The sequence below is a fragment of the Gopherus evgoodei genome, chromosome 8 (genome assembly GCF_007399415.2).
Source record: "Gopherus evgoodei ecotype Sinaloan lineage chromosome 8, rGopEvg1_v1.p, whole genome shotgun sequence".
NCBI lineage: Eukaryota > Metazoa > Chordata > Testudines > Testudinidae > Gopherus > Gopherus evgoodei.
This window is the reverse complement of record NC_044329.1, coordinates 78,186,440-78,199,738: the sequence shown is the minus strand read 5'-3', so window position 1 is coordinate 78,199,738 and position 13,299 is coordinate 78,186,440. Positions and strand designations below refer to the sequence as shown.

At 47.4% G+C, this 13,299-nt stretch overlaps 1 protein-coding gene across 1 annotated transcript in view; it reads right to left on the bottom strand.

The window, feature by feature from the left end:
- ABCA4 (ATP binding cassette subfamily A member 4) overlaps positions 1 to 13,299 on the bottom strand; it is a 134,251-nt gene that overhangs the window by 30,510 nt on the left and 90,442 nt on the right. The window contains exons 30-32 of the mRNA XM_030573245.1: positions 11,981 to 12,079; positions 10,436 to 10,625; positions 9,797 to 9,891 (exon numbers count right to left, since the gene is read on the bottom strand). Coding sequence (XP_030429105.1) covers positions 9,797 to 9,891; positions 10,436 to 10,625; positions 11,981 to 12,079 — 384 coding nt within the window. The remainder of the gene's footprint in view (positions 1 to 9,796; positions 9,892 to 10,435; positions 10,626 to 11,980; positions 12,080 to 13,299) is intronic.

Below are 13,299 nucleotides of genomic sequence, written 5' to 3'. Positions count from 1 at the left end.
TCTGTCTATTCAGCTATTTTTAGAGCACTTAGCATGAGCTCCATTAGCCCCAGTCTGTTGACAAGTGCTGGGAGGCTTGTTCCAAAATGTTGCATACACGTACCCTAAATGGCTTGCTCTGGCTCAGATGAATGCTAAGCATGGACTTAAGCGCTCTGCTGAACTGAGGCCTCTACAGGCATACTGAGTATTGATGACATTGAGGGTACATCCAGACTACCCACCGTATCGGCGGGTAGCGATCGATTTATTGGGGATCAATATATCGTGTCTCATCTAGACGCAATATATCGATCCCTAAACACGCTCCCCGTTGACTCCGGACCTCCACTGGAGCCAGCAGCAGTAGCAGAGTCGACGGGGAGCTGCGGACATCGATCCTGTGCCGTGAGGATGGGAGGTAAGTCGGAATAAGATACTTCGACTTCAGCTACACTATAGCTGAAGTTGTGTATCTTACATCGATACCCACCCTAGTGTAGACCAGGCCTCTGATGGAACTGAGACAGAGCATCTCCAAATTAAGCAGAGGTAAGCAAAAGATTTGTAAGGTCACACACAGTGGTGCTGTTCTAGTTCTATCTTGAATCAACATCAAAATTGTTTATAGCAACACATCACAAGAGTTCATGGTGTCGCCTATGGAGGGGAGGTGCTAGTGTGAAAACAACACTTTAGGATAGTTAATCTCAAGAACATTTCAAGCAGTGCAGTGAGTATTGGAAAGGTAGTGTTGGGTCTAAACTTTTGGTGAACTTTGGAGCCAAAAAACACCCAGACTGGCCGTCTCTGCATAATCCTTTCTGAACCTTTTTTGAACAAAGCACTGACCTGCAAACTACTCATGACACCCCCTTCCTCAAGTAGCCATTAGCCTTTATCTCTATGCATTTACTTGTTAAACTTGCTCTTCCTGTAAAATCTTGATTGATTATGCATGACCATTATCTTTTGTTAATCACTTTGTTTACTTCTGTGTATAAATATTGATGCCCACCCCTAATAAAGGGGCCACACTTATTCTAAAGCTTTTGGGGTAGTGTGTGCCCGTTGATCAACGCATTTGTGTCTGGTCTCTGACAGAATTGTGGGCCCATATTCCAACTCCGCACAACCTCGGGTGTTGGAGAGGTGAGTGAGGACTTGCTTTATTACCTAACAATTTGGGGGCTCGTCCGGGATTCCTTCTGGTGCGGTACCTCTGTCCAGTGGTCAGACCACTCATATATGAATTGGCAAGGCGCCACAGGAGATTTCTCCTAGCCAATTCAATATTGAGGGGTCGTGTATTGGACAGCAGGGTAAACGCCAGTTGGAGGGCTCCTGTCAGACACCATGGGTCAAGGGACTAGCGTGCCTCTTGAGAGTCCGTTGGGGATTGTAAATAAGTTATGGAATGAAGGGAAACTCCCAGTACAGACAGGAATGTCTAGGAAGAAGTTGTAAACACTATGTGTAAGGAATTGGACTGGGTATACCGCGGTATTGGCCGACTCGGAGATGAGGTGGCCTTCGTATGGCTCTTTCGAGCAGGCTGCCTTAAGAGGAGTAAAGAGCCAGATCGAAAAAGACCATCCGGGACAGTTATGTTACTGGTTTTGTTGGGACACAGCAGCAGAGCTGTGGAAATCTTTAAAAATTATGGCAGTCAGGTACTCTCCCGAGAGTGAACCCCCTCCAGGTTATTTCGATGAAGGGTGTAGACCACGGCGTGTTTTGACTCGTCAGCTGGTCCCCTCTGCACCTGCCCCTATTCCTCCTCCGCAGGGGAACTCTCTCCTTGTAGCAGAGGGGAATCTGCAGGATCCCAGATTGGAATTTGTGCAGAAGGATGAGGAGGAATTGGAGGGGCCAACCTCGGGAGGAGTAGTTACTAGGCTTAGGTCCAAGCAGGTACAGCAGGGTGCATGCCCCCCCCCTGAGGATAGCCTAGAGGATGTCTCTGTCAAATCTCTTGCGAATAATAAAAGTATGGTTATAGAGATGCCTTTACAGGTGCACGATCAACCTTATATGAGCAATGATGGACAATTGCAACATGCTAGTATTGTGGAATATAAAGGATGGCTAGAATGGGATTTGAAAGAGTGGGGACAGTTGTCAGGGTCTTTTGGGGAAAATCCCCGAAAGATCATAGAACTTCTAGAAAGATTGTTTTTAAGTTATAATCCTACTTATACGGATGTGGATCAGTTGTTAAGTAGAGTTTTGACTGGAGAAGAACGTAGTAGATTGTGGATGGCAGAAAGGACATGGGGAGATAGCAATGCAGCTAATGTTACTTGGATGGATAGGCGGGATCTGGCCGCTGGCTGGAATCCCCTAGACTGGACTCAGCTAAGGCTGACTCAGCTGCGAACAGATAGAGAGCGATTGTTAGAGAGACTCAAGGAAATGGCTCGCCGCTCGCCTAATCAGGCTAAGTTCATGCAGATTCGGCAGGAATCTGATGAGCCGCCCAGAAAGTTCTGGTCGAGGCTATTGGAGGGGGCCCGAATGTTCACTCAGATGGATCCTGAGAGAGAAGCAGACCACCCTACTCTTATTTCATTTTTTGTGAATCAGTCGGTGCCCCCTGTAAGGGATTACTTCTTAAAGTTTCGCCCTGGTTGGGGAGGTGAGTCAGTCACTTCAGTGTTGGAAGTAGCTGATTTTGCCTGGGAGAAAGAAAGGGAAAGTAGTAAAAAGAAAGAGAAAAAGGAAGAATATAAGCTGATGGCTTTAGCTTTTCACGGTGGTGTTCGAGGCAAAGGCCGTGGCCGTGGCAGGGGATTCCAGGGTGCCCGGGGAAGAGGGTCCTGGCGACCCCAGCCATCAGGAAATTGTTTTCAGTGCGGACAGCCTGGTCACTTTAAACGTGAATGCCCCTGGGGACGCCCAGAAGGTCTGGCTGCATCCACAGATGCTTACACAAGTGAGGAATACACCCCTGCACCACCAGCTCAGCCCATCCCCCAGGCCTGGATCAACTATGGAAAACAGCAGCAGCCGCAGCAAACTCAGCCTCCTCAATGACGGTACCCCGGGGGCGAAGGCAAACAATGTGATGGTCTTATTTCCTTAATGTCTTTAGCCGGCTCCTTTCTCACTTTCTCTCCTCCCAGCGAAGAGCCTCGTTTAACCCTTTCAGTCCAGGGACTGCCTGTCTCTTTCCTCATTGATACTGGGGCTACTTTCTCTCTTTTAAATCATGCCCCCTCTCCCTGGCTATCCTCTGAGGTTAAAACTGCGACTGGGGTGGAGGGCAACCCACAGTCTCTGGGACTCACTTTGCCTTTGAATGTTATTTATGCTGATAAATGTTTTTCTCACCGTTTTCTTTTTTCCCCAGCTTGTCCGATCCCTTTGATGGGCCGGGATTTACTCTGTAAGCTTGAGGCTACTTTAACCTGCACTCCTGAAGGGGTAGGATTATTGATGACAGTGTTAGGAGATTCGGCCCCTACTCAGGGTAATTGGGAAACACCCCCCTCTCTCTCCCCTGACCTCACTGACTTGCCTTCAACCCTCTGGGGAATTTCTGACACTGATGTTGGCCTGCTCCTTTCGGCAGAGCCCGTAAGGATTCAGGTAAAGCCTTCCTTAACCCCCCCGTCAGTCCCTCAATACCCCCTGTCGCTGGAAGCCCGGGAGGGCATCCGCCCCATTATTGAGGGATTCATTGCACAAAAGCTAGTCCGCCCTCAGCGCACTCCCTGTAACACCCCTATACTGCCTGTCAAAAAGCCTCCTAAAAAGGACGGAGACCCTGTTCGTTGGCGCTTTGTACAGGATCTACGAGTTGTTAATCAGTATGTGGTCCCTCTTCATGCAGTAGTTCCTGACCCAGCTACTATCATCAGCCAAATCCCCTGGGATGCTGAGTGGTTCACTGTTATTGACTTAAAATCAGCTTTTTTCAGCATTCCTGTGCACCCAGACTCTCAGTATCTCTTTGGTTTCACCTGGGAGGGACAAAGTTATGTCTGGCAACGACTTCCTCAAGGCTACAGAGACAGCCCCACGATTTTCAGCCAGTGCCTCCGCCACGACTTGGAAGGTTTCACCAGTCCGCAGGGGTCCACATTGGTCCTATACGTAGATGACATCCTATTAGGTAATCGCGAAGAAGCTGCCCTCCGCATCGATGGTAAGGCACTTTTATTATACCTACACACCAGAGGCCACAAGATAGACCCTAAAAAGATTCAGTGGGTCTCACAGAAGGTCCGATATCTGGGCTTCCTGTTAACCCCAGAAGGAAGACAGATGGACCCAGCCCGCATAAAGACTATTCAAAACTGCCCTCTACCGAACACCAAGAAACAACTTCGAGGTTTCTTAGGATTAATTGGCTTCTGTCGCCCCTGGTTGCCGTCCTGCGGGGAGTTAAGCAAACCGCTCCACCGACTCACTGCTAACCTTGCTCCTGACCCTTTGCAGTGGTCCCCGGACACTATTCAAGCCTTTCAGTTACTCAAGGACAGTGTGGCCTCCTCCATGTCTCTCCGCCCCCCCAATTACAGCAAACCCTTTCACCTTTTTGTCCACGAGAGGGGCGGAATTGCTAGTGGTGTCCTTACCCAGCTGAGCGGGCCCCACCATTTCCCGCTTGCTTTTTACTCTCAGCAAATCGACCCTGTCACTCAGGGAACCCCATCCTGCACCCGGACTCTGGCAGCAGCTGCCCTGCTGATCACAAAGGCAAAGAGCCTAACCCTGGGTCATTTTACCACGGTTTGGACCTCTCATGCCTTGTCAGCCCTTCTGCGTAGGGGCACAACCCAAGTCTTTTCGGCCCATCGTCAGCAACAGCTAGAGGCCGAACTCTTAGAAGACACTAACCTAATTTTTGAAAGGTGTGGACCCCTTAATCCAGCTACCTTGCTTCCTGACCTGCCAGTCCCCCAGGACCAGCACGACTGTGTGGAAGTAGTTTCCAGCATCTTACAGATAAGAGACAACCTGTTTGACGTGCCACTGGACAACCCCGATTGCATCCTCTTCTCGGACGGAAGCTCCTTCTATGTTGATGGCAAGCGTTTCACTGGTTATGCTGTCACCTCTGAATGGGACATTCAAGAGGCCGCCTCACTGCCAGGCAACTGGGGAGCCCAAGCCGCTGAACTCTATGCCCTGGCCCGAGCTTGCCAGTTGGCCGCTGGTAAGACCGTTACCATTTTACTGATAGCAAATATGCTTTTGGAGTTGTGCATTGTCATATCCACCTCTGGAAGTTTCGAGGTTTCCAGACAGCTGCCGGTAAACCCATTCAGCACCTCCCCCTCATCCACAAGCTTTTGGACGCCCTCCAAAAACCCTCCGTCCTGGCTGTAGTTCACTGCCGGGCCCATACTAAAGATAGCAGCCCCGTTACCCGTGGGAATGCCCTGGCTGACGCCTCCGCCAAGAAGGCTGCCACCTTACCTTTAGCCATGCCCACATTGGCTATTGCAACCTCCTCCTTTACTCCACTGCACCCCGTACCAGTACCCGCTGCTGAACTAAAATCATGGGAAAGCCTCGGGGCCACTCTGGTCAAAGGGACCTGGCTTATGCCAGATGGCCGAGCCTGCCTCCCTCGCTCCACATACCCTGTGGCAGTTCGCTGGCACCATGATAAAGGGGGTCACTACGGCACGCACGCCCTCGTGGACACTATCGCTCGCTTTTGGTATGCTCCAGGCATTCAACCCTATTGCCTATCAATAGTGAAAGCATGCAGCACATGTCAGCGTAATGGACCTGCTCCACCTCTTAACAAAATTAAGGGTGGAAGACCTCCGCCTGCTGCTCCATTTCAACATCTTCAAATTGATTTTGCAGATATGCCAAAGGCTTTTGGAAAAAAGCACCTCCTTGTTTTGGTTTGCCCTCTGACTTCCTGGGTCGAAGCTTTTCCTACTGCTAATTGTACTGCTGCCACAGTGGCGAAGATTCTCCTTAGAGATATTGTACCCCGTTTTGGCATCCCTCTTGTGCTCGACTCAGATCGCGGACCTCACTTTACTGGTCATGTCCTTGGCCATTTAGAACAAGGACTGGGCATTTCACACTCCTTTCATACACCCTACCACCCCCAGTCTAGCGGGAAAGTTGAGCGTATGAATAGGGAACTTAAGTTTACATTGGCTAAATACTGTCAGGAAACAGGATTAAAGTGGCCTCAGGTACTTCCCTTGGTCCTGTTTCACCTTCGTACTCGCCCAACCCGCGCATTGGGATTATCCCCCTTTGAACTGCTCTATGGACACCCCCCTTTCAAAGGCGGGGCGCTACCACGTGCTGATGTTTCACTATTGGGAGGGGATCATATGACTGCGTGTCAGTTTCTCTCCCTACAGGCTCGCCTCCGTACCCTTTGGAAAGCCTCGCAGTTTTCCCAGACCGTGCCGCTGGAGGAAAAAATCCACCCGTTCCAACCAGGGGACTTCGTCTGGGCCAAAAAGTTCGTTCGTGACGACACCCTCCAGCCAAGGTTTACTGGACCCCACCAGGTTCTTTTGACAACCCAGACTGCAGTGTTCCTGGAAGGACGCAAATCTTGGATCCACCACTCCCACGTCAAGCCAGCCGTAGTGGACCACAGTGACGGACCAGCAGCTCTTGTCACCACTGAGGACACTGCCTTCGACCAGTGGACCAGCTTACCTCTCTCAGACATTAGACTTAAATTAACTCGGAAAAAATGAGAGGACCCTTTATTCTGACAACTGTATGTTTTTTATGCTTTTTCAGTTTATTTTCTGCTTATGAAGATAATGCTTTTATTAGATATTCCCATGAGGTTAAAACTCGTATTTTAGGAAATAGAAGTGATTGCTGGGTATGTACTCAATTTCCAGTAAATGCAGCACAGGGACTCCCCTTCACACCCATTCCCCTAACCACTGCTAATATGACTTGGATGCCACCGACTAGAATAAAAGATCCAGTCCAACCCAATCTTACATGGGACAAAACAGAAGTGCCAATTAACAAATATCTCAGGGTAACCAATCAAACAGGATCACTGTGTTTTGTTAAAGAAAAAGGGTCAACTTTTGTGGGAACAAGTAAATGCAACATATATTTTAATGGCACCGCCTTTAGTAAAAATCTTGGCTTCAAGCCTTGCGCATCCCACTTATCCCATATGTGGATCCCTCACCCCGATCCAACCTTTTCAACTTTTTCATGGAGGGGCAGGTTTTCAGAGTCAGTTTTTAAAAAGCCCTGCTCAGAGCTCGAGGGTGTCCAACTAATTGTTAAAGGATACACAATTGCCTTCTACAACTGCTCAAGCAGTATTACACTGCCCTTTGAGGACAACACTACCAAATTGTGCCTCTGCAGTTCACACAACGACCCCTCTGCGTTACCAGGGGAACAGTGGTACAACGGGCGGTGGGTTATCTCCTACTTTGAGAAATGGAATACCCAAAACGCATTATATGGAACATACTGGGTGTGCGGGCCCAAGGCTTATTATTTCCTCTCCCCTGATTGGGCAGGGTCATGTTATTTGGCATGGCTAGCACCGCCTTCTCGGATCTCCCTCACCCCCCCTCATTTTCCCCACGTTCGTAACATCCGTGAAACTGACAGAGATATTAATCTCCGTGATGGTTTGTCCTGGCAGCGGTGGGCTGGTCACACTAGCTTGAAGGGTGCTATCATCCGTCTACAGGGACTATTAGAATCTTTGACCAATGAAACTGCAACCCTATTTGAAAACCAGGCCGGGGAAATGTCCCAGCTGCGCCAGTTGGCTTTGCAAAACAGAATGGCTTTAGATATGATGTTAGCAGCCCAGGGAGGAACTTGCGCCCTCATAAATGAAGAATGCTGTGTTTTTGTAAATGACACCTACTCTGACACTTTTCAACGTACCAAACACCTAAGGGAAATGGCTAAAAACTACTCCTCTGGCCAGCCACCTTATGATTGGTGGGGAGCCTTATGGAATTGGCTGCCCGGATTTGGGTGGGTTAAAAACCTCTTGGTGGGTGTTGTTGGGGCCATGGTAGTCCTTATAATACTGTGTTGCTGTATTCAGTGTGTCCCCTCCCTCATAAACTCATGTAAGTCAGTTTATTCTTTTCCCACTTCAGCTAAAAGCCTTACTCTCTTCGAATTGGCCCAGGCTGAAATTGCCAAGCGGCCCTTGAGATCTTGAAATAGGGTGTAGCTTTTTGATTAATAGTTATCTCAAAGCTACAAATGGAGGAATGTTGGGTCTAAACTTTTGGTGAACTTTGGAGCCAAAAAACACCCAGACTGGCCGTCTCTGCATAATCCTTTCTGAACCTTTTTTGAACAAAGCACTGACCTGCAAACTACTCATGACACCCCCTTCCTCAAGTAGCCATTAGCCTTTATCTCTATGCATTTACTTGTTAAACTTGCTCTTCCTGTAAAATCTTGATTGATTATGCATGACCATTATCTTTTGTTAATCACTTTGTTTACTTCTGTGTATAAATATTGATGCCCACCCCTAATAAAGGGGCCACACTTATTCTAAAGCTTTTGGGGTAGTGTGTGCCCGTTGATCAACGCATTTGTGTCTGGTCTCTGACAGAATTGTGGGCCCATATTCCAACTCCGCACAACCTCGGGTGTTGGAGAGGTGAGTGAGGACTTGCTTTATTACCTAACAATAGCACAGACTGAACTCAGATCTTGAGGTATATAAGAGACTTGCAGCACAATTGCAGCTGGCCTGTGTCAGCAGATTCAAGCTCATGGGGCTCAGTCTGTGGCACTATACACTGCAATAAAAAACCTGCGGCACTGAGTGACAGAGCCTGGGTCAGCTGAGTTGGGCTCATGGGGCTTAGGCTGTGAGGCTAAAAATTGCAGTGTAGCTATTCACCCCGAGCCCAGATATCTACACTGCAGTTTTATAGTGCCACAGACTGAGCCCCATAAGCACAACTCAGCTGACCCAGGCTCTGACACTCAATACCGCAGGTTTTGCAGCGTAGACATATCCTTGGAGTCAGGTACTCTTGGGTTATGTCTACGCTGCAATGTAAGCCCAGGGTTAGTAGAACTCACATTAGCAGACCCTGGGTTTGTTAACCTAGGGCTTAAACATCTACATTCATTCATAACCCAAGGTTAGGAACCATTGAATCCTGGGTCTCCAGTGTCTACACTACATTATGTGGGTCCGAGTCCAACCACCCATATCATGTCTTCTTAGTACCCTCCCAAAATGTGACCAATCTGCCCCTTTGTTCATGGTGCAATGTGGGAAAATTTGACTGTCCGGAGGACAAAAAAAGTCAGTGGATGTCAAGAGCACAAGTCCAGTGGGGCTGAGTCCACACTGCAAAGCTATAGGGCTTGAACCGTGGATCCCAGCTTGACTGAAGCTTGGACTCTCCACCCCCATGGTATCCTGGGATCTGGGTTAGCACGATGTGTGTGTAGGGGAAAGGGGCGGGGGTAGAGTTGAGCTTGAGTTTGAAAGGCTTACACCACAGTGTATATGTACCCTTGAAGTCTAAGGCCAGATCTGGCTCTAGGGGCTTGTCCACACACAAAAGTTGTACTTCTCTGGCCATACAGGTATAGTTAAAGCAATACAAGCTGCTTAGGGTGGATGCAGTTATATTGGTATACAAGTGCTTATATTGGTACAGTTTAATCCCACCTAGGAAGGATAGAAATCCTTACCTACCTCCCAGGGCTGGTGAGGGTTAATGTCTGTTCACTGTGAGCAAATAAAGTGCTATATCATATTACTGCTACTGAGGATATCACAAATGTAAATTCTATGTGGAATGTGACAAGCAAATAGAAACCTCTCAGCGAGAGTGACCCCTACCTTTCTCTGATCAGACTGGGATAAGTTTTCACCAGGAAATCCGAAATGTTTCTGTGGGTGAGATCTTGAAGAATTTCTGTGCTGCGCTGCACTCTCTGAGAGGCAAAGAAAATCCAACCAGTTACAGCAAACCAACCAGCTACAGTCCTTAAACCCATCAAATGGGTGTTTGTCTGTAAAAACCACACAGTTGGTTTCAGTTCACAGGATCTCACCTGAAAAATAACTTTTATCCAGCTTTGATTTGTGTGGATTCCCAACACCATTGAAACCAAAAAGTTCCACCTGGGTTTGAGTCAAGTCTGTGCTTCACTGGGGTTTGAGTGGAAATCATGTGAAAGTTCCACAAAAGTCTACAAGGCTTGAGACAAGCCATCCTGGATTCACTCTGAAACTTTAATTGCTTGCTAACTCTATCCAATCATCCAGAACCCACGCTCAGACCAGGGGAAAATGTATTTCCCATCTCTTCCATACACAGCAGTTTTGTTTATTAAATGATTCTCTCACACACACATATTTTGCTTGATAAGCACTTTCTTCCCTACAAATACAGGCAGTATAGTTTATTTATCACATAATCCCAACTCCCCACTGACTGGGGCTGCTTTAGAGGGGTATGTGGCCATTGCAAGGTACCTGTGGGGGAGGAAGGCCTCCAGCTCCTGCGGGGCATTCCGGGAGCATAGTGAGCTGCTTGCGAGTGCCACACTTGCAGGAGGGAGAAGGGTCGTCAGGGCTCCATTTGTGGGTCAGAAACAGGTTGGTTACGTTAGGAGGAATAGGTGGTATGCTCCAGGCAGTTGACATATTACTGCATGGGTAGTCCCTGTACAGAGGAACACAGTATCTCTTAACAGTGCCATCACATAGCTCACCAGAGCTCATAAACACATACAAAAATACTGCTGCAGTTGAGATGTTTGCTCCTTTTGCATTCCTCCCCCGCAGTGTGTCGTTACCAATGAGAAGAGTGTCTCCCAACCGGAGAACCTCAGAGTGCTTGATAAACACCCATCACTCAAACACAACACCTGTGAGGTTATTGTCCCCATTTTGCAGACAGGGAAATGAGGAAAAGTGAAGTTAAGTGATTTGCCCATTAGCACATATTAAGTCTGTGGCAGAGCCAAGATTTTAACCCTTTTCTCCTAGCCCTCTACTCTGAGACCATCCTTCCTCCCTTGCTCTCGCATCACACTGTACCTTCCCATCCATCCTCAATGCTTAGAGCTTCATCTTGTTCTCACTTAGGCCATACCTACATTATAGGGACCATAGCAGCTTAACCACGGCCCCGTAGCTAGGCAGCCTACAGCAGCCGAAGGGGGAGGAACACGAACTACCCAAGTGATGGTAGTTAGGTCAACAGAAGCATTCTTCTGTTAGCCAAGCTGCGTCTCCACCAGAGGATAGGTCAGCACAGCTACAGGGGTGTGGATTTTTCAGATCCTCTTAAACACAGCTGCTATATTGACCTAATTTTTAAGTCTTGCTACACTATATAGAGGAAAGGAGATGAAACAGGAGCCAGCAATGGGCTGGGAACATCCAGAGAAAGGAATCAGGCAGTGGGGCAGCAGGAGACAGGACAGTGAAGAGGGTAGGCAACAGGGACACACATGCAGGGGTGTAGGGAGAAGAACAGAAAGAGTGGGAGAGGGAGAAGAATTTAAGAGCCAAGGCACAGAGTGTGACTGACATTTTTATCAGAGCAAACAGTTAAAAATTACCAGTTACTTTACTTCCCTAATAGTTACTTTTCCACTTAAGTAATTGCTATAGCCCTGGGGATAACATGCTATTGTGAAGTAGAGCCTGAGGGAAAAGGCTCTAGGCCACGGAAAATCAGAGAGGGGCAGGCAATGGTAAATAGGAATTAAGGGAGATCTGGAAATTCTGTCTTTATTTTATTGCCCTACAAATAGAAATTTTCATGTTCAATTCTTCATGCATATGACTGAAGTTCTACATGGAATTGCCTTTGCTGTTTTCTATCCATAAATATATAACTTAGCCTGCCTGCATTATTTTCTCACTATTTGTTGTCATCTCCAAACATCAGTGCCTACACGTTTCAGTGAAAAGCTAGACCACATTACTCTCAGTGTGGTATCCGCATCCCACTGGTTATATCTTACAAGAGATGATTTCTACTTCAAGAGAGAATATCCAATGACTTACCAAAGAGGCTCTTCCTTCATGCAGCGATTTCCAAATCCTGGCTTATTCAAGAAGGCATCAGTGAGGGAAATCATCTGCTCACTGCCAGGCCGCTCATTGCTAAGGAGATTGCACAAGATTTACTGTATAAAAACCTGTCAGACTACAGAAGTAGAATACACAAAACCAGCTGGTGACAGCATCACACAGGTAAACACATAGCTTCATCTAGGCAGAGTCCCTTCAGGTGCCTATAATCTAGTCTCTTTAATAGGATAAAGTACACCAAACCTTAGAAAGATTCCTAGAGGGCTTAAGGGACAAAACAATGGCCATTTTCTCCGGAGATCAGAGCACCCATTTTAACAAACTTAATACCAATACACACTCCCCTTTGTAAGCTTGGAATCATCACACTCACAAGTGAATGCTGATCTTCATCTCAGACCCACTTAGCATAAACTGTCATACTGGAACTCAGCAAACACAGAGAAATCATAGGACAAGTATCACATCCCCTCTTTTTAATAGGCTGAGGCCAAAGAAAGAATTCTGACTATGGCAACAAAGTGTCTAATAACACAAGTGTACTGTCGGTGCCAGGTTCTATCTACCAGTGATTTTCAAACTGTGCTCCACACACCACTGTGGGATCAGTTAAACTACTTTGTACAAATGCGTCACAATCATTACAGCCTTCAAGTGCTGACGCTTCCTGATGGTTACAGTCCAGTCCAGGACTCTTACGGTTTCCAGAAACCTGATAAATTAAAAACAAAAGTGTTTCTCTGCACCCTGCACGATGCATGCTTTATATCTTTGCCAGGTGTTTCTTTGGTGTAAATTCAATTGTGATCATATTTCTGGCCAGCACAAAGGGTAGTAAATGCACAGGAAGTCACAGGCAAACTGCAAAGTGACCTAGAGGTTCGGCAGGTAATGAACAGAGTTTGAGTACTGACAAATGAAAAAGCTTATGCCCAGGAAATGGAAAACAGCAGCTACTAAAATGGGAGGGACACAGCCAAGCAGCAACAGCACCCCTCACATCAAAGCAAGTTTACTTTCATCGTCTCTTTCATCGTCTTACTTTCATCGTCTCTTTCACATTGTCCAGACAGTACATATAACCAAGTATAACAACCCCCACCACATGTCATCAGCAGATTTTGAAGCTGCAACCCTCAGCACCAAAGCACAGAACTTCCACTGGAGCTAAAGGAACAATTCCATAACCTGTTGGAAGTTGTAGGCTTTAGTACGCCAATTGGACCAGGTACTAGAGGGGAACGCGACACTTTAAATACAAACACTAGATTTGGCACATGGAGGTTGGGAGA